General features: G+C 39.0%; 1 protein-coding gene and 1 non-coding gene across 2 annotated transcripts in view; one reads left to right on the top strand and one right to left on the bottom strand.

The window, feature by feature from the left end:
* tll1 (tolloid-like 1) overlaps window positions 1-18,913 on the top strand; it is an 84,824-nt gene that overhangs the window by 44,006 nt on the left and 21,905 nt on the right. Inside the window, exons 7-16 of the mRNA XM_012869729.3 lie at window positions 723-901; window positions 4,071-4,176; window positions 7,065-7,189; window positions 8,456-8,571; window positions 8,756-8,858; window positions 10,654-10,770; window positions 11,019-11,164; window positions 13,897-14,092; window positions 14,310-14,435; window positions 18,664-18,824. Coding sequence (XP_012725183.2) covers window positions 723-901; window positions 4,071-4,176; window positions 7,065-7,189; window positions 8,456-8,571; window positions 8,756-8,858; window positions 10,654-10,770; window positions 11,019-11,164; window positions 13,897-14,092; window positions 14,310-14,435; window positions 18,664-18,824 — 1,375 coding nt within the window. The remainder of the gene's footprint in view (window positions 1-722; window positions 902-4,070; window positions 4,177-7,064; window positions 7,190-8,455; window positions 8,572-8,755; window positions 8,859-10,653; window positions 10,771-11,018; window positions 11,165-13,896; window positions 14,093-14,309; window positions 14,436-18,663; window positions 18,825-18,913) is intronic.
* Window positions 14,742-14,823, bottom strand: trnas-cga. Its single transcript has one exon. It is a non-coding gene; the product is annotated as a tRNA-Ser (tRNA).

The following is an 18,913-nucleotide window of genomic DNA, read 5'->3' as shown; positions in this document are numbered from 1 at the left end:
ACTGAGGACGTTCGGGTTTGCTGGTTGGAGAAAATGCTGTGGGGAAGTAGGGCATCCTTCTGTATATAAGGTTATGTTTGAGAAAAAAAGGCTTGGATTTACAGAGCCTTGAAGAAAAATGTCCTGACATAGATGTGTCTAATAATAAAAACAAAAGAATATTTATGTCCACCGTATATTCAATTTCACCGGTGACTAGGCAAGGCAAGGCAAATTTATTTATATAGCACAATTCAGTACAAGACAATACAAAGTGCTTTACATGATTAAGATATAGCAAAATAATAAAATGTAGATAGAAAATAGAATAAAAGCAAGTAGGGATAGAATGTAGTAACAAAAAAGAACATTAAAAACAGTAAAACTGTTTAACTAGAACGGTCAAAGGCAATTTTAAACAGATGTGTTTTTAATCTTGATTTAAAGGAACTCAGGCTTTCCGCACTTTTACAGTTTTCTGGAAGTTTGTTCCAGATAAGCGGAGCATAGGAACTAAATGCTGCTTCTCCATGTTTAGTTCTGGTTCTAGTTATATCGATTTAAAGTTAGAAAACTGCAGCATTCTTGTATTAACATGATTAAACATGAGCTCTTGCCCTCTTCTGTAATGTATGTGTTTTTGAGTTGATTGTTAATTAAATGCATCGCTGTTGCTGTATTTCTGCACCCCCCCGCCTTCTTTGCTATATCTCTGCCGTTAACGTCACACTTATCCATTTCAGGTGTTGTTCGTATGTGGGCCGACGCGGCAACGGACCCCAGGCCATCTCCATAGGGAAGAACTGCGACAAGTTCGGCATCGTGGTGCACGAGCTGGGCCACGTCATTGGCTTCTGGCATGAGCACACACGGCCCGACCGTGACGATCATGTGACCATAATCCGGGATAACATCCAGCCGGGTGAGACTCATTACCACAGAGACACTAAAGTCCCAGGATCACTCAGGTTGTCTCCTATTTATAGACAGTGGCTGTGGTCACAGAAGGCCTGCACAGGTTTTCTAAGTTCTCACTCAGGTCTGGGTTTCAGCTCGATGTGTGAATGGATCTTTTAATGGCTGTGAAGTCGTCTGTCACATTGCCACAAACGCACCCCTCTTCACCGTCACGCAGTCTGACAGGCGTTACATCGAATTACAGAAGCATCGTCTCTTTCAACGACTGCCCCGTTTATGCTTTTCACATCACTGTGCAAAAGTTTTATACCACCTGCGTTGTTTTTGATTCACAATAGCTTGATTCAAGCGAGTGGTCTTGATCTACAGGCTTTGTAAATTAGTTTTAGAGTTTAGCTAGGATGTCAGTACTTTAAGGAAGTTAACCCATGTTCGTCGCGCACTAAGGCCTCCGAACACGGGTTGCGCGCTCAACACCTGCGCCATCGCTGCGTCCTCATTCCATATAGATAATTTCAATACTTCAAATATGCAATACGATGCTGCTTGTTTGAAAGTATCTTTTCCAAATAAGAACCTTCAAGTGGGTATTGAATGTACTTTTCTCTGTATTACATTTTTTTTTAAATTAGTCTGACGTAATATTCTAATCGTCAAAGTCGTGTTCTGATTAGCTCTAAAGATGATAACCCTAACCCTACATAGTTCACAGAAAGGCCTAAAAATATCAGCCTGTTTATAATGAATCTATATAATAGGCTTCACTTGGTTAATTGACTTTTCGAGAACGTTCTAATTTATTTAATGGTTTGTACTTGTAAAGATGGCTGAATGAAAATAAGTTTGCGGTTAAATCCAGTTTATTTCACTTAGTAAATTATAAAAGGATCTTGGGTTCCAGTGCGACTGAACACCTGCTCAGTGCCCCTTATCTAAGCTGCACTCGACAGACAGAGCTTTGTTACAGAGTTAATTCGTTTGAGTTCTGTTTATCAACCACAGCAAGTAAAGCATTTGTTGGCAGTCGTAAGATTTAGATTCCGTCTACAAAACAGCAACAGCACAGTTTTAAATGTAAAAAGGATAATTTGTTTTCACAGAATGATAATTTGCTTATATATATGGCACACCGCAGTGGAAGGAAGGACGCGTCTCACCTTCTGTAACATCCCTGACCTGTTTTTGCACATTTCAGCAGCGCCTAGCTGACGGTACTTTTTCAGTGCAACAACTCCAAAAGCTCAGTGCCCGTATTCACAAAGTTTTTATTCCAAAATTCTACGATTATTCTTAGAATTTTACTTCGGCAAGATAAAAGTTATTTACAAAGCGTCTCAGGCCTCCTCAAGCGACAAAATGTTAGGAGTAGTGAGGAGGACTTTTTGTGAGCCTGAAGCAGGGAAGATGGTGGAAACGGAGAGAGATGATTGGCTGATCCACCCCTAAACAGTGGAGGAAATGAGCACTTCTATAATAATCATGCAATTATTGATATGTAGATAAGATCAACTTTATCCTCCCAGCAGTGGGAAATTAATTAGTTTCAGAAGCCCAACGCTCTACATGACTTAATGTAATTTTATTGAGCATAAATAAATAATAAGTAAAACGTTAGATAATCATGAATAAAAAGTGGAGAAATTGAGAGGTGAAAATGTATTTTCTGTACTGCTTAATAATAGTCAGTAGCCTAAAAGGTCATCTAGAAGTTTGCTTGTGTGATGCCTTCTCTTCGCTGATTTGATTGCTACACTGGTGCATAAAAGCAGAAAAAATATGCGTTGATCTGTGGCAATATGCTACGAAGTCTGTCTATTTGCGCTGTGATCCAGGGACCAATTTACTTTTCAACACTCCTCTGTTCTCCTCCCACAGCTGTACTGACAGATGCATTGCAGTTTGTTTTTTTTCCACCTTTTTTTTCCCATTTAATGTCGGTCATTTGGCCAATTATGACCGATTTATACAAGCAGACAATCCCAGTAAAATGCTGACGGGTGAGGGCGTGTTAATATAGATAAATTAGTAAAACATTAATAAGCAAAACAAAATAACGATGAGGATGCAAATAAGGTGTGTTCAAACATTGTGATGTTTTATGACAATCAATTAATTTAGCTAAATTTTGTCCTAATCCAGTCTAATCGGTTAAGTTCTCTCCTAGGAGCGTATTTGTGTTTTTCTTTCTTGTACTATCAACCAATAACAGCTTTTAAAAGACAGCGTCACACCTAACAACGGGGTCAACCGCACCTCATCTCTGAGATAAAAACTTCTGTCATTTCCTTCCTCAGAGTCGCAACTGTCTGAATCACTCTTAGACTAAGACTCCAAGGTAGGAACTTTCAGGCTAAGATAGGAGCTCTCTGAGAGACTGAGAATATTTGTGAATATGGGCACAGATCTGGCTGCAACTTATTAATACAATAACTATCATAAATATAGGAGGACCTTCCCCTGAATACATACATAAAGCCACAGTAAATGTAGGCAAACAGAGAAAAAGTGGAAAAACAAGAGGCTAGTTTAGGAGCAGATCTGGGTCTGTAGCTAGATTTAGATTCAGAAGGATGTGAAAACTCAGGTCTGCACACATTTAGCTCTCACGAATGTCTTTGTTAATTCAGCTGCCAGTTTAAGTTATCTGTTCTGTGTAGAGCTGTCAGTGGTTCACCGTTAGGTGGCTTACCCGGACAAGAACAAGACTTTAGAAATACTCAGTTCCTGGTGTGAAATTATGCAACAAAAAAAGTCCAAAAAAAGTTGTAAGACCTTCAGAAAGACTAAAGAGCTGTTAATTTCCACCACTTTCAAAGAATTTTTATATGGCTACTTGATTTAAAAAAAATGTAAACACGGAAATTTGGCATGCAATTAAAATGTTTCTGTGGCTTTCTTAAGAAAATAAATCTCATAGCTTTGTTGAAGATCAATCATGGAGATGTTGAAAGATTAAATTGAAAAATTATCCAAAGATCACAAGATAGTGACTTCCATATTCTTGAGACAATAAAAAGAATATCTCAAGAAAAGTAAATTAATCCCCCCAAAACATTTGGATATCTATTGGTGGTCAGTTGTGTTAAACATGGTTTCTCACTCAGCAAAGACTTTTTTTTCTCCTAATATCCGACAATCCCGTAGTTAAAATAATGCTAAATCTATGTTTGCAGGTCAGGAATACAACTTCCTGAAGATGGAGGCAGGGGAGGTGAACTCTCTCGGAGAACCTTATGATTTTGACAGCATCATGCACTACGCCAGGAACACCTTCTCACGGTAACAGCTCCACCTCTTGTCTGTTGCTTTGGTTTCGTTTTTACAGCATCGCAGTCTGCTCAGGACCCTGAAGATGTGACGCTGATGGCTTTGTAAGCATTTCCCAGTGTTGTAGCTTTATTTTCTGCATCTGATCCTGGGCAGAGTCCGGATCGAGTGTTTGCTGTAACTAGGGTGTCGCTCTGGTCTGTGTTTGTGAGTCAAAAAAGTGAAGCTCTCAATTTGCTGACCTATTTTTGTCAGAACCCTTAATTATGATGATCAGATATGGATCATGACCAAAAAAAAAAAAACCCTCTGTTAGGTGGCTGGGCTCAGTCTCGCAGAGAAAGGAACTAAGGTCAGACGACCAGGGGGAGCCCAAAGCAAAGCTGCTGGTTTAAACATCTGATCAGGACGTATTCCCTGGGAAGAGACCCCAGAGCAGAACCGGAACCCTTCAGGAGGACCATTAATTCACTTTTATGTTGGGAAATCCTCCAAAAGGAGTTAGAGAGCGTCAGTGGGAAAAGGGTTCCCCTCCTAGACCTGTCGCTCTCACAACCTGATCTCTCTTAAGTAGCATTAAAGAAAACATCCTCTCACCCTGACGGCTGTCTTTTCTCTCCACTTACAACTTCAAAATCAAATGTAACAGACTAAGAAACTGTTGTTGTTGTTGTTGTTTTTCCCCAGGTAGTGAAGGTAGTGAACATCCTGATTGCTGCTTTAAGGTTTTTACCAGGGCTGCACGTTTGTGCCGTCGGTAGCATTCTTGCCTTGTAACAAGAAGGTTCTGTGGTTGTATCTCAGCCTGGGATTGTTCTGCATTGAACTTCTGCCTGTGCATCCGTGGGTCCTTTCTGGGTACTCTGGCGTCCTCCCACAGTCAAAAAACATAACTATTAGGTTAATGGTCTCCAAATTGTCCATGGGATTAGTTGTTGTGTGCGTCTCTATATTGGTCTGTGATGGACTGGTGACCTGTCAGGTGCCCCGCCTCTCGTTAACCACAAACCTACAAGTATAAGCATTTATACACAAGGGATAGATTTTAATTTTACAACCATTATTAGCTTGTGAGCTGCCCAGCCGGAGCCTGGATTTGAATCTAGCAAAGAATTGGTAGAGGAAACAAATAAGAAATTTAAGCAAAGACAATTTGAATAAACATCAAAAAAGGCAATTTTCAATTGAATATTTCCTTTATTAAATTAGGAAGACTGTTTCATCACACCTATTAATCAGCGATCAACTGTGAAAAATAAAATTTTGGTTCAATTTAATTTACTACACCCAGGCCTGATTACTGCTTAAAAATCCAAAGCTTGTTTAAACAGGCCATGAAACAAATGACATTTTTCTGGAGTTTCAGTGGTTTAAGTGAAGAGAATAAAGTGCTCTGAACAGCTGTGTTAAAGTCTTCTAATCTGAAATAATTTTCAGAGGATCAGAAGTTCAGATTTTGAGGATCTTTGGTTTTAATGAGCTCCACCTAATGAATCTTTCTCTGGAAAACTTGTCCTGATCACATTGTTCAGTTTACTCTGGAAAGTCGACATTTATGAGGTTTTTAGTTGTTTTTTTTATCAAACAAATGCAACATGTGAAAAGACGACAAAAAAATAAGTCTTATTCTAAGAGCACTTTATAGGATGAGTCCTAGTTCTATATAACACTGCCCATTGTTGCATTTTATTCATTGTACTTTTTCCCTCATTTTAATCCCATTTAAAATCTACTGTCTTTGTCATTTTTCCTCCTTGATAGGTAAAACAGTCATCTTATATGGAAGTATGTGCACCATTGTTAATACAAAATGGAGTGTTGCGTCGAGAAGGGAGGTGTGGATGGAGTGTGTGTGTGTGTGTGTGTGGGGGGGGGATAACGATAACGACATGAAGTAGGCTAAGAGAACTCAAAAAACAACACATGATGTCCCTGATCTAACAAATTTCAACAACTGATGGGAAACAAAGTCACTGTCAGCCATTTATAAGACTTTGGGACTACAGTGAGGTCATTAAATACAAATGGAGATCATTCCAACAGTCAAGTCTGGTGGTAATGTGATAGTCTGAGGCTGCTTTGCCTAGAAAACATGGATTCTGCTCTTGAGAAGAAAATTTTAAAGGAGAATCTTTGCTCATCAGTTTGTGACCTTTAAGTTCAAGAGCCCTTGGGTTGTGCTGCAGGACAGCGATCCAAAGCACAACCAGCAAGCCCACCCACTGAGTAACTCAAAGAATTAAGGCTGAGTAGTCTGGACGTGAATCTGGACTTGCCTGGACTTGAACCGAGCAGAGAATTGGTAGAGGACACATAAATATTAGGGTGTTGGTAAGGAGGCCTTCCAGCCTCAAACACCTTGAACTCATCACCCAGGATCAATTATCAAAAAGCCAGTAGAATCGTGCAAAAAGCTGCTCTGCAATTTTTAAAAAGACTTTGATTCCTGTCACATCTTTTCTATTGACCATTTAAGAAGGGTATAAACTGCCACGTTTTAATAAAAAGTAAATGAAACCTGAAAAAATGTTTATATTTTATCAAAATTGATATTGCTATTACATTGTTTTATTATTTTTTGAGAGAAGTCGGTCCCATTTCATATTAGAAACAAGCTTCTTGTTGGATAAAAATTCAAAGTGTAAGTCTGCCATTAGGTGTGAATAATTTTGGCCATCATTGTGTTGAATGTTTTTAGTGTCAGGATTCCCTCTAAATGCACTGGGAGGCAAATCTCTCTTAAAAAGGTTTACAACAAAACACAGTATGTTCAGCTGGATTCTAGCAGAGGTCTGTGGGTCCTGGCGTTAGAGAGGACTCTTTCTCTAGAATGAGTTGCATTATGGCAGCACATTCATGTTCTGTGATGCAGAATCTAACCTTTGCTCTTTCATCTGCAGTGGGATGTTCCTCGACACGATCCTTCCATCCAGAGATGAAAACGGGGTGCGGCCGGCTATCGGCCAGCGAACCAGGCTCAGCAAAGGAGACATTGCACAGGCAAGGAAGCTGTATAGATGTCCAGGTACTGATTTATTTACTACGATGCTGCTGTGCTTTTGGGCTTATTGTTATGTGTCTTTTTAGTAAGGATGCAAATGATGACGGCCCTCATTAATCTGTTTGCATGATTAATATGAAATCCTCCTCGCTGTGAGGCACAGAGGTGAAATTCAATATTCTGTTTTTCTACATGATCTTTCGCCACGGCTAATCCTGACCGTAGCCCTAATCTTTACCGGTTTGTACCTTATGCCTCACCCCTAACCTAAACCTTATTGACACCTTTGTGCTAAATCTAACCCCTAGCCCAGGAATGAAATGAGGAGCAAAAAAAAAAAGGTCCTCACTTTACATCAAAGTCATTCCTTTACTAGTAAAATGAGCAAAACATTTTCTCGCTCAGCTGCAAGTACAACAACAACAACACACACACACACACACACACACACACACACACACGTACACATATGATTATTCAGACATGCAGTTCTTGTGCACACCCGTGCATTTCTGGCACTGCCCTGGTCCCTGGTGAGGAGTTTAACGTGATCTGGAGCTGTTCGCTGAGCTGTGGTGCAATGTTGTAAATGTCTATGAACATTAACGGTACCAAAGCTCTCAGCCCACACACACACACAGACACACACGTGCACACACACATATACCTTATAGACAATAAAGCAGTATGAGAAAAGCAGTAAAGAAGTTTTTTGTTTTTGATGTTGTATTGTCTATTTGTGGTGTCCTTGAATATCAGTGGATCATTGTATCCGTTCCTTTGATCAAACCGCCCATAATTAGCAAACACAAATAAGTGTTTCTCAGTGTAGGTTGTGATCCTCCAGTGCTAAATCGATTTGATACTGGAGGAAGTCTGGGACTATATTAATGTATGCCAGCTGGAAACACAACTTCAACCTCATAAGGTCGTATTAGGGCGCTACCACATTCACTGACAGATGAACAGAGCCCTGGGGCATTGTGGGGGGAAACACAGCATGCATGATGGGACGGGAGGGGCACGTTTGGCTAACCTCCTTTTGAGAGACAGCAACAGCGCTACGCTCAGACGGAAAATGAACAACGTTAAAATAGTTTTCCCTAAATGCCCGACTCAGCTGCTTTAGATTTGTCCGACGTCCTCAGAGTGACAAATTACAACACGGATATTTGCGGGTCTATATGACTGTTGTACAGAGGAATGTTAAGTTCAGCTAAGTCTTGATAGGGAAAATTAAACGAGCACAACATCGCTTAAATCACGCAAATTCATCTGTGTTTATTTCAGCTTGCGGAGAAACCCTCCAGGAGTCAACCGGTAACTTCTCATCACCTGGTTACCCCAACGGATACCCCTCGTACACCCACTGTGTGTGGAGAATATCTGTTACTCCTGGAGAAAAGGTGCACACACACACACACACACACACACACACAGACACACACACACACACACAAAGAATAAGAGCGTGGTGACAGACTGAGCCTTCTCTGCTCTGTCACCAGCGTTCATCTAGAGCAATCGCAGGATGTTTCACAGGGAATAAATGCAACATGTTTGCTTTTGCCGCGCTTTTTGCCTCTCCAGATCGTTCTTAACTTCACCACAATGGATCTGTATAAAAGCAGCCTGTGCTGGTACGATTACATCGAGGTCCGTGACGGATACTGGAGGAAAGCTCCGCTGCTCGGTAAGACCAAGACACTGTGAGACTGAGGGGAACGTTTAAATGTCACTTTTAAATATCTGCTTACGTCACCTTAATTTGGTTAGTTCCTTACTACTTTAAAGGAGAAAGTTTAAAGGTTAAAAATTACTTTTTTTTCTTTCCCACACATGCCCTCACAATTGCCCAATGTCTAAAATTTGTTTTCCTCTATTGCCTCTTTAGGCTCCATTAATCAGTTTGTGAGAGATTGATTTGGGTCGTATTCTCTTGATCTGGGTGTCGTTCACCTGGCTACTTTGTCGAGTCTCCGCCACCATCGTTAGCAAGAGAACACGGGCTAACTTCAATGTTTATAACCTTCTTACCCCAGAAAACATTACATGTCTAAACAAAAGACCTGTGCAGTCGTAGCAGGAGATGCCTTTCATCTTCTCCTGTGCACATTGGTGTAATTTCAACATGTCGCCATAGGGGGCACACTTGTGCAATGCACCTTTAAAATTTTTCTTAACTTAAAGCACAGCTTTTCAATGAACTGTGATCACCAATGTATTACATTGTGAATTAAAACATCTAACTTTAAAAACATTAAGTTCCCTCAACTCACTAGTTTAAATCATAGATTAGTAATTTTACTTTTTATCCTGACAATAAAATTACTTTAAGCTTTTGACTATCATGGTGTTCTAATAATGCCAATCACATTACATGGCATTTAATGAAAACCTGAATCTGATGCAACAAACAGCAGCAAAATGAGTCTAAATCAAAATACACACATGAATACTTATCAAGTAGAAAATTCTTCATGGTTCAATGTAATAATTTAAATACTAAAATAAGAAATGAGTCAATAAGTGCAGAGGATTGCAAGGAGAAAGTGATGATAGACTGGTGGAAGAATGGACATGTCCAGGAAAGAAAGGGAAGGGACATTTCTCTGAATAATTGAGAGTATGGGGATGTCTAAAGCAGCAAAACTGTACCCGTTTTCAAGAACTTGAGTGATGTGTAGAAACGTAATGCAGAGGGATCAGAGTTTCTATGCAGTCTGAAAAACATTTGACTTTTGATATTTTCCTATAGAAAAACACTGATTATCTAATACTGAGGTGATTATCTGTAAGCAGTGGTATGGTTTCATGCAGATGCAAAGTGTCATAGAAGTATGGAGACATGCAGAAGAAATCAAATAGTTTTTGTGGATCTGAATTAAGAAGTCTTGTGACACTGAAACATGTAAAGGTGCTGAAAAACATGTACGGCGAGACAGCGGTGAGGTGTGTGGTAGGAGAGGCAGATGATTTCAAGGTGGCTGTAGGGTTGCATCATGCAGGAGCTCAGAGGCCCTTCTTGTTTCCAGTGATGATGGACACGTTGACAGGAGATGAGCAGGTGGAACAGCACCTGCAGAAATTGAGGCATGCTCTGGAGAGAAGAAGAATGAGAGTCTGTTGAAGCGAGGGAAAATACATGTGTGTGATAAGAAGATGTGCGTGGAAAAAGTAAAGGTGCACAGGCTAGAAGAACAGAAACTGCATAAGTTTAATTGTCCATGCATAGAAACAAGCACAAGAGATTGTAAAAACGGTAGAGCGACTGACAAAAGGATCGGAGCTAGACTGAAAAGGAACGAGTACAAGATGGCGGTGAGACGCGCTGCATTTGTTAGACATTTGGAGGTTATTGGCTGGGACAACTGGAGTCGATGCTATCCAACTTTTGTGAAGTTAAACTGTGTTTTAAGATAAAATGCTCCTTATAATCAGTACTCAAAAGGAGTTTATTGATTTTGTTCTGTGTTTGCGATTCACAGGCAGGTTTTGTGGAGACAAAATCCCTGATGTTTTGATTTCAGCTGACAGCAGGATGTGGATTGAGTTTCGCAGTAGCAGCAACTGGGTGGGCAAAGGCTTCGCTGCTGTTTATGAAGGTAACAGCTCCAAGAGATTCACAAATTAATCAAACAAGCCACCAGTTAACGTGCATATGCATCCGTATACAGCACAGGTTTGATGACGAAACATGCTCAGACTCTGAATTTGATGACTTTTACGATTAATTTAATCGTTCAAATTGGACACATAGAGTTCACTGTTCAGGTCTGTGGTCATCGCAGGTCGATGCTAACTGATCCTGGCTGTCTTTCCCTGCTGTATTGCTCTCTTTTATCCTGTTCAGCGATCTGTGGAGGGGAAATCACCAAGGACTCCGGGCAAATTCAGTCTCCCAACTATCCCGACGACTACAGGCCGTCCAAAGAGTGTGTGTGGAGGATCACGGTGTCTGAGGGATACAATGTTGGACTTAGCTTCCAGGCCTTCGAGGTGACACACTCCCTCTGTGTGTGTGTGTATGTATGTGTCGCTGTGTGCATGAACTCAGAAAGTCTGGGTCAAATTTCACACTTGAATTGTCGCTGGTAAGTTAATAAAGGTACCATTGCATGTGTTTGTGTGTGTTATGTGAGGATTAGCTCCATAGTGAATACTGTATTCTCTGTTTTCTACGTTCTCCTATGCTTGTTGCTTTTATGTTCAGCTCAGTTCTGCTGCTTCCTTTCTTTTCTCCGCGATACAAAACAGCAGCTGCAAAAGTCTTTATTAAACATGACCTGAAAACCTAACCTTTGTCTAACCAATGTGGAGGGGCCCGTAAAGGTGTGTTCACGTTTTAAACGAGTGATTTGCATTTTTTACACATGTAAAGGCGCTTTCAGTAGCAGATTAACGGTCCACTATGCGTAGGACAGGTTTAGACGATGCAAACAGCACGATTTGGGCAAATACAGTGAAGCAAAACTGCGAATAGAGCGAAGCAAAATATTGCTTGAGTTCAAGAATTAGAACTTTTCAGTCAAGTGAGGCGACCCTCATCCAGACGCAGCTAATGTGGTGGTATAATCCATCTCCACCGCTCCGTGAGCTGTACAGACAGGAGGGACTGGCAAGCAGATAGACGCTTCTCCTGTTCGATGATGCGGCGAAGCGGACTGGGGGTAAAATGGCTGCATTGCTTGTGCAGATTGTTTGCGAGACAGTGGAGAAATGTCAGGCATCCAACGGTGTGAACACACCGTTAGGTGTGCTTGGTAAAATTTTCCAGCTAAGTCCACGGTTTTCTCCAAACTCCTTACTGCAGCTTTAGTAGAGTTTATCAGTATCAGCGACTTGTTTATCTGGTCTCATGTAAAGTGGATATTAGACCCGTTGTTCATCTCGTACTTGATCTATTTTGCCCAAAGTCTTGTTTGGGTCCCGGCTTTAGTCCTGACAGAGTAGATAAATCTTTCTGTGGAGTCTATTTCTTCTATGTCCTTCTACTGATCAGAATGTGGAGGATCACAATTTCTTGTAACTACCATTTTGCATGCAAGTATCAAAATTATGAAGACCCAAATATCTTCAATTTGAAATAAGGTATCTGGCTTAAATTCCAGGGGCATCATTAAAGGATCCTTAGGATTTTGAATTCCAATAAGTCATCAAAGGTCCGAAGGTTTCTATCCCAAAAAGGTTGAAGTTTTGTTCATGACCAAAAAACATTTGGCATTCGTGTTCCTGTCTTTTCTCCAGCATGTAATTGCTTCCAGGAAAATATAAGTAATCATGTTTGTGCAGCACGTTTGTGGTGCATCAAGCCATTTGCTGAACCAAAAATAAGAAAACTTTTCTTGAAATTAGTATATTTATCCTTGACCCCTTAAATAAGATAGTTAGATATAGTGCACTTGAAATAAGATGATGGAGATGAGTTGTTTCTGTTTGAAGTGCAAAAATCTTATTCCAATGGCTAATCATCATATCTACCTGCTCAAATCAAGGTCAAATACACTCATTTCAAGAAAACTTTACATATTTTTAGTTATCCATGTGGCAACGCATGGATTTATTATTTTAATATATGTTTTGGGGACAGCAGAATCCAGACCTAATTCATACTTAGAGCCTTTGGGTTGTGGCTTAAAGGCTTTTAACAGTACTCTAACTCTCCCACTGTCAATATAAGATATTGGCACCAAAAAAGGCAACTCTGGACAAATAATTTTTTACTAAAGTTGCTTTTATTATTTTATTATCATTATTATTTGTTATTTATTATTACTTTACAAAGAGCTGCAGTGTTGTTAGCACAGCTTGCTTGCAGAAAGTTGCTCCTGTGTTTTATTCCTCATTGGGGTCTTTCTGTGTGGAATTTGCATGCACTCTCCAGTTACTCTGCCTTCCACAGTTTATAAAACAATCTACTCATGGATGTTATTTGGCCATTCCTCTCGCTTATGAGTGTGTGCAGGCATGGTTGCGTGTGTCTATGATGGATTGATAACAAAGTATACCTCACTTCCGGAGAAAAGACACCAATCCCTCTCAACTGTGCAACAATTTGTACGCATGTATCCATCCAACAATTGATGGATAACCCAGTTTCTTGAAATAGTGCCAAGGAAAATACATTTTGAAATGAATGCTGAAGATAATTCAAATAAAACAAAATGCCTGATTTTTTTAGATGAAGATGCATTTGTACGGTCCTGATCCTGTCACTGCTGTGAATATTGATTTAACTTTAAACAGAAGAGCAGGGAAACTTGTGATAATCTTAGAAGAAAAAAATTGCTTTGGCTTTCTGAGACATCCAGCCATCTATAATAAAACTCAGGACTCAGGACAGCTGCTGTGTAAAGAGTGATGTAAGTGTAAAACTGTGACTCAGTGTGTTACACCTCACTCTTTTTATAAAAGAAAACTAAAGATTGTTACTTGCTGTCAGAGTTGGACTAATCGTGTGTCTGTTGGGGAATAATTAAACTTTTACTTCAGAGTTGCACATATTACACAAATGTATTAGGCAGTTATTTTAGGAGAAACCTCTTAGTTTTGTTGCTTTGAAACCATGAGCTGCAATTATCTTGCAATTTAACAGCAATGAATAAACTAACAAATAAAAATTTGCACCATGTTAACCATTAAAAGGGGCTCTGCAAGTTGATGCTACAATGACTGACAACCAGCTTCAACCAGCTCATTGAAAACATGTGCGTGAACGTGTGCGTGTGCAGATCGAGAGGCACGACAGCTGCGCCTACGACTACCTGGAGGTCCGGGACGGTCCGCTTGACACAAGCCCACTGATTGGTCGATTCTGTGGCTACGACAAACCTGAAGATGTTCGGTCCACCTCCCACACCCTATGGATGAAGTTTGTCTCTGATGGGACAGTGAACAAGGCTGGCTTCGCTGCCAACTTTTTCAAAGGTAAGGTCCTGATTAAGCCAATCAGTTAGTGTTATTCCCTTTTATTGATTTATTGTTACTTTAAAAGTACTTATCAAGAATGGCACTACGAGTCTTGCAGTATTTAATCCAAATATGATAAATGTTCTTCTCTTACCCTACCTGTTGGTTGTTTTTTCCTCATGCGGCTTTCCTCTCCAAAGCATTTCACACATATTTTGACTCTTGTGCATTCCAGAGGAAGATGAGTGTGCCAAGCCAGACAATGGTGGATGTGAGCAGAGGTGTGTAAACACTCTCGGGAGCTTCAAGTGCGCCTGTGACCCCGGCTACGAACTGGCTCCTGACAAGAAGAGCTGCGAAGGTAACGATGATTCAGTGTTTGTGTGTGTTGTTGTACTTGCAGCTGAGCGAGAACACTTTTTGCTCATTTTGCTAGCAAAGTGAGGACCTTTTGTCGGTTCTTACTTTTATTCTGGGACAGGGGTGAGGTTTGGCACCAATGTGTCAATTAGGTTTAGGTTAGGTATATAAACCGGTAAAGGTTAAGCTATAGAAAGGCTTGCAGATGAATGGAAGTCTATGGAAGTCAAGGCATTATCCTCATTATGTACATTAAACAATGGTGTGCACTTTACCATCTGACAACAAATGGATTGAAATTAAACATCGTCACGAACAGGATTCGAACCTGTGCGGGGAAACCCCATTGGATTTCGAGTCCAACGCCTTAACCTCTCAGCCACCGTGACTTATCTGTGTGAATTAGAATGTGAATTCTTGTTCACATTGCTTTGTGTAACATAAGAAGAAATTTCAACAACAACAAAAAATGCAAAAACATTTTGGACTAACTGTAAGTGTATAAAAAAAAGATTGTTCAAAGTCAATGATTGATTGAACTGCGGAAAGTCATAGGTGATAAATATGTCAACAACTTTTAATTGTGTTCTAACATTTGTTGTAACTGATAAAAACTGCTACACTTGGTTTTCTGATTAAAAAAAATCAAAATTCACTGTAAGATGTCTTAGCCCTGGATGAGCAGCGAGAAACAAGAGAGCCAAGGATATCAGTTAACTTTTCTAATTGGGTGTGATATCCAACTAAAATTATTTCATCCTTGTTTTCATTTGGTGTAAGAAATGTAAACATTAATTTATCTTTAGCATATTTTAGATAGTTAAATAGAGGCTATTGTATTGAGAAACACTAAATTATAAATGTATATCTAAATGTCATCAGCATAAGAACGATGGGATGTATTCAGTACTTTTTGAATAATGATCGCTACAAGTTTTAATGAAAATGTTATTCTTATGTGGAATTTTTATCCTGGTTTTATTGAGCCTGTATTAACTTTTAACCTAATCGGCTAGTTCGGGCTTTTAACTTGGAAGAACAGAAACAAACTGTTGAGAACTGCCAAAGTGTGGGCAAAAATGGCTGGTACAGCCTTAAAGAACTGGACTGAACCTTAAAAGGGGACGTCAGTCAAAAAAGCCAGAACGATCCTGGTGGACCCAGATCACCCGCTGCACCATGAGTCCAACTTGCTTCCTTAATGGTGTAAATATTGTATCTACTGCCAAGAAGTAGGACTAATAGACTGAAAAACATTTGTTCCTGCAGCTCGAAGATTCGTAAATGAGTTGTTAGGATGTTTAGCTCCTGGTTGTCAAATGTGGTGATTTGTTTGTTTTTTTGTTTTAAATAAGTTGCTGTGAAATCTGTTACCCTCAGGGGATTATAAAGATTCTTGAACTTGGAAACGAAGTAGGAACCAATATAGACCCTTGAGGTATACAGCAAGAAGAGGTTGCAGAAGAGGATATTTTTGCTAACATAAATGGAGAGAGTTGATTGGATTTCCATAGGAAATGTTCTTCTTTGCAATCAAAATTGCTGGTTTATTTTTGCAGACTGTCTTTAAAAGGGTGTATGTGAATTGTGAATTACCTTTTTTCCTCTAAACATATGGTTTAAAAAGACTCAATAAAAGAGGAGATGATTTATGTTTTATACTGCAACTTTTTGTGTTTTGCTGAACATTTCTAAATTCGTATAGCGGCTTCCAACTTCCGTCACATCATCGATTAACACCAGAGACCCAAAGCTGTTGGAAATCATTCAGGTCCAAACCGTCACACAGTTTCCATGTACTTTAACAGATGATGCTTTCTGCTTCGGGTCATCCGTCAGTCTCAGCTCACCCCTACATCTTATTTTCTTACCGTTATTCTGAAACAGAAGGAAGAAATGCTGTTTGGGAACTGGTCTGGCTTTTTAATGTTTTTTGGCCAAGTTTAAACAAACACCTGGAGGATTTTTTTTTGTGAGCTTCTTCCTGGTGTTTCCTATGTTTCTCTAGAGGATTTGCCTTGTTTTTGCAGCTTGCTCTCTGAACTTTTTCACTAGTTTTCCTTGTAAAAACATGCACTCAAAAAGTCTTTGTAGGCACAGCATGTAACTTATGTAATTGATGTATTGGAGACAGTTTCCTCCATTATATCACTTGCATCATTTAATTCCTCTCTTTTACACCAAACATTTTGTCATTTTGCATTTACTACCTATATTACTCAATGACATTCTTAAAAAGTTCTAATGTTTAGACCTACATTATTAATACTCTGGCAGAGTTGGATTTTAAATTACTATATATTCAACCAAGAAGTTAGTTTTTTCAGTAGAAAATGAGACAGACATCTCTAAAAATAATAAAGCAATTGTAAATGTGTATACATTTTGAATAAAAAATTGCATTTATCCGTAATTACATTTTAATAAGAGATGGCATGTCAAAAAATTATTTATTTATCTCTCGTTCTCTCTCTCTCTCTCTCTCTTAGTCAAGAATTAATTACATTCATTGTAATGCTAGCTGTTGATGACAATAAAGCTGTTACTGATAGAATTAATAAAAATGTAGTTGTTGACTAATTTAAATTGATAAAACTGAATTCTGATGCTTAAAATAATTGCATCAATTCAAAATGCTTGGCAATTTGATGTAGAGCACTCCATTAAGAATTTACTGGTAAGTGGAATAGTATTACCTGATTGCCCGAGCCTTTTCTTGGGTATATATATCGCTTTGTAAGTTGTTTTAATGCTGGTTGATGCAGGGGAAATGCAAGAGGGTTAAAAAAGTTCCCAGAAAAAAAACAGTGCTTCCAAACCAGATTTAGCATGTACGTCTGATTCACAAAGTCCTAGTGAAGGAAGTTTGTATCTTCGATTGCTCTACAAGGTAAAAGTCATCCCTATGATCCAATTTACTTACATTTAAGGATGTGCAACAAATACATTAGCTGGAAAATATGCAAATACTAATTTTTGCTTATGGCACTTGCATCCAGTGAAAAACGTGTTAGAAATATTAGAAAGCCCAGAACTTTGTCTCCATCTCTTTGTAACTTCTGAATGTGCGGTGTTTGTGGTAGAAAGTAACATTTAGATTGTTGAGAGAGAGAGCAGCTTTCAACTCTTCATCAAATAATGCAAAGTTGCAGAGGTGGGTAGGAACTAGTTACATTTACTCAGTTACTTTTACTTGAGTAACTTTTTAAACAAAATGTGCTTTTAGTAGCAGTTTTCCTGTACTGTAAGTTTTACTTTTACTTGAGTCGTATTATTACTCAATTATCGATACTCTTACTTGAGTAAAATATCTGGCCACTATACCTGCTGTGTGTAACTTTATGAATGAAGAATATATTTGTTTAATCCAAAAAATGCACCAGCGACAAAAACCTGGCGTTTATGATAAAGTGAGACTTCTTGTTTGTACACAACCTTTGTTATTTTAGTGTTATCTGCTGAGCTCATTGAGACATTTGGGGGTCAAATAAATGTACAGTAAACAGGAGATATTGTCATTGGAAGTACTTTGCACTGTTCTGACATACGGTATATATATATTAACTGCTGTAAGTTCAAGTTTAATGTTGAAAAAAATACTTAGAAAAGCGTTTATTTTGTCTTTAGTTTATCTTTTGTCTTTAAAATACCAGAATTTGTACGTAACCTTATATGTTTTTGTCCACATAACATTTTTTAATGTTTTTGTTACATAATCTTCAAATATTAAATCTTTAGCTTTATGATTAATTACTCAATACTTGAGTAACGTTCTTACTGAACACCTTTTTACTCTTACTTGAGTAATTTCTTGACTAACAACTTTTTACTTTTACTAGAGTAAAAATATGTTGAAGTAGTTCTACTCTTACTTGAGTACAGTTTTTGGCTGCTGTACCCACCTCTGTAAAGTTGCACAACAGATGCCTAAAATATAAACCAAAAAGTGAATAATGGTGAATTTGACAACGTTTTACCTACATAAGACACATTTTTACTGGATGAATTCACAGAATCTGACTGCTTTCAGTTGTATTTACGTTGCAGAGGAATGTTCTTTTACTTTCATTTAATTGAACTTTTACTCTATACTTCTCTGTAAATAAAGGATTAGGACTAAAATGAATGAAACTCAAGGATACATTATAACACATGCCCTCAGTTTTCTTCATATACAAAATAATCGTGTTGCTTGTTGCAATTTGTTTACATCTGTTTGTTTTTTTTAGCTGCCTGCGGTGGTCTTCTGTCCAAGCTGAACGGAACCATCAGCACTCCTGGTTGGCCTAAAGAATATCCGCCCAACAAGAACTGTGTGTGGCAGGTGGTGGCTCCGACTCAGTACCGCATCTCCATGCAGTTTGAGGCTTTTGAGCTGGAGGGCAACGAGGTGAGCGTGTCAACAGGTTTGCGTGCAGCACGGCCCGCTGAAGGGTTTTTAGCAACATGCAAACGTTTCATTCTGCATCAGCGATTTAA

Source organism: Fundulus heteroclitus, chromosome 5 (genome assembly GCF_011125445.2).
Source record: "Fundulus heteroclitus isolate FHET01 chromosome 5, MU-UCD_Fhet_4.1, whole genome shotgun sequence".
In the NCBI taxonomy this organism is placed as follows: domain Eukaryota; kingdom Metazoa; phylum Chordata; class Actinopteri; order Cyprinodontiformes; family Fundulidae; genus Fundulus; species Fundulus heteroclitus.
This window is presented reverse-complemented; position numbering and strand designations above follow the sequence as displayed.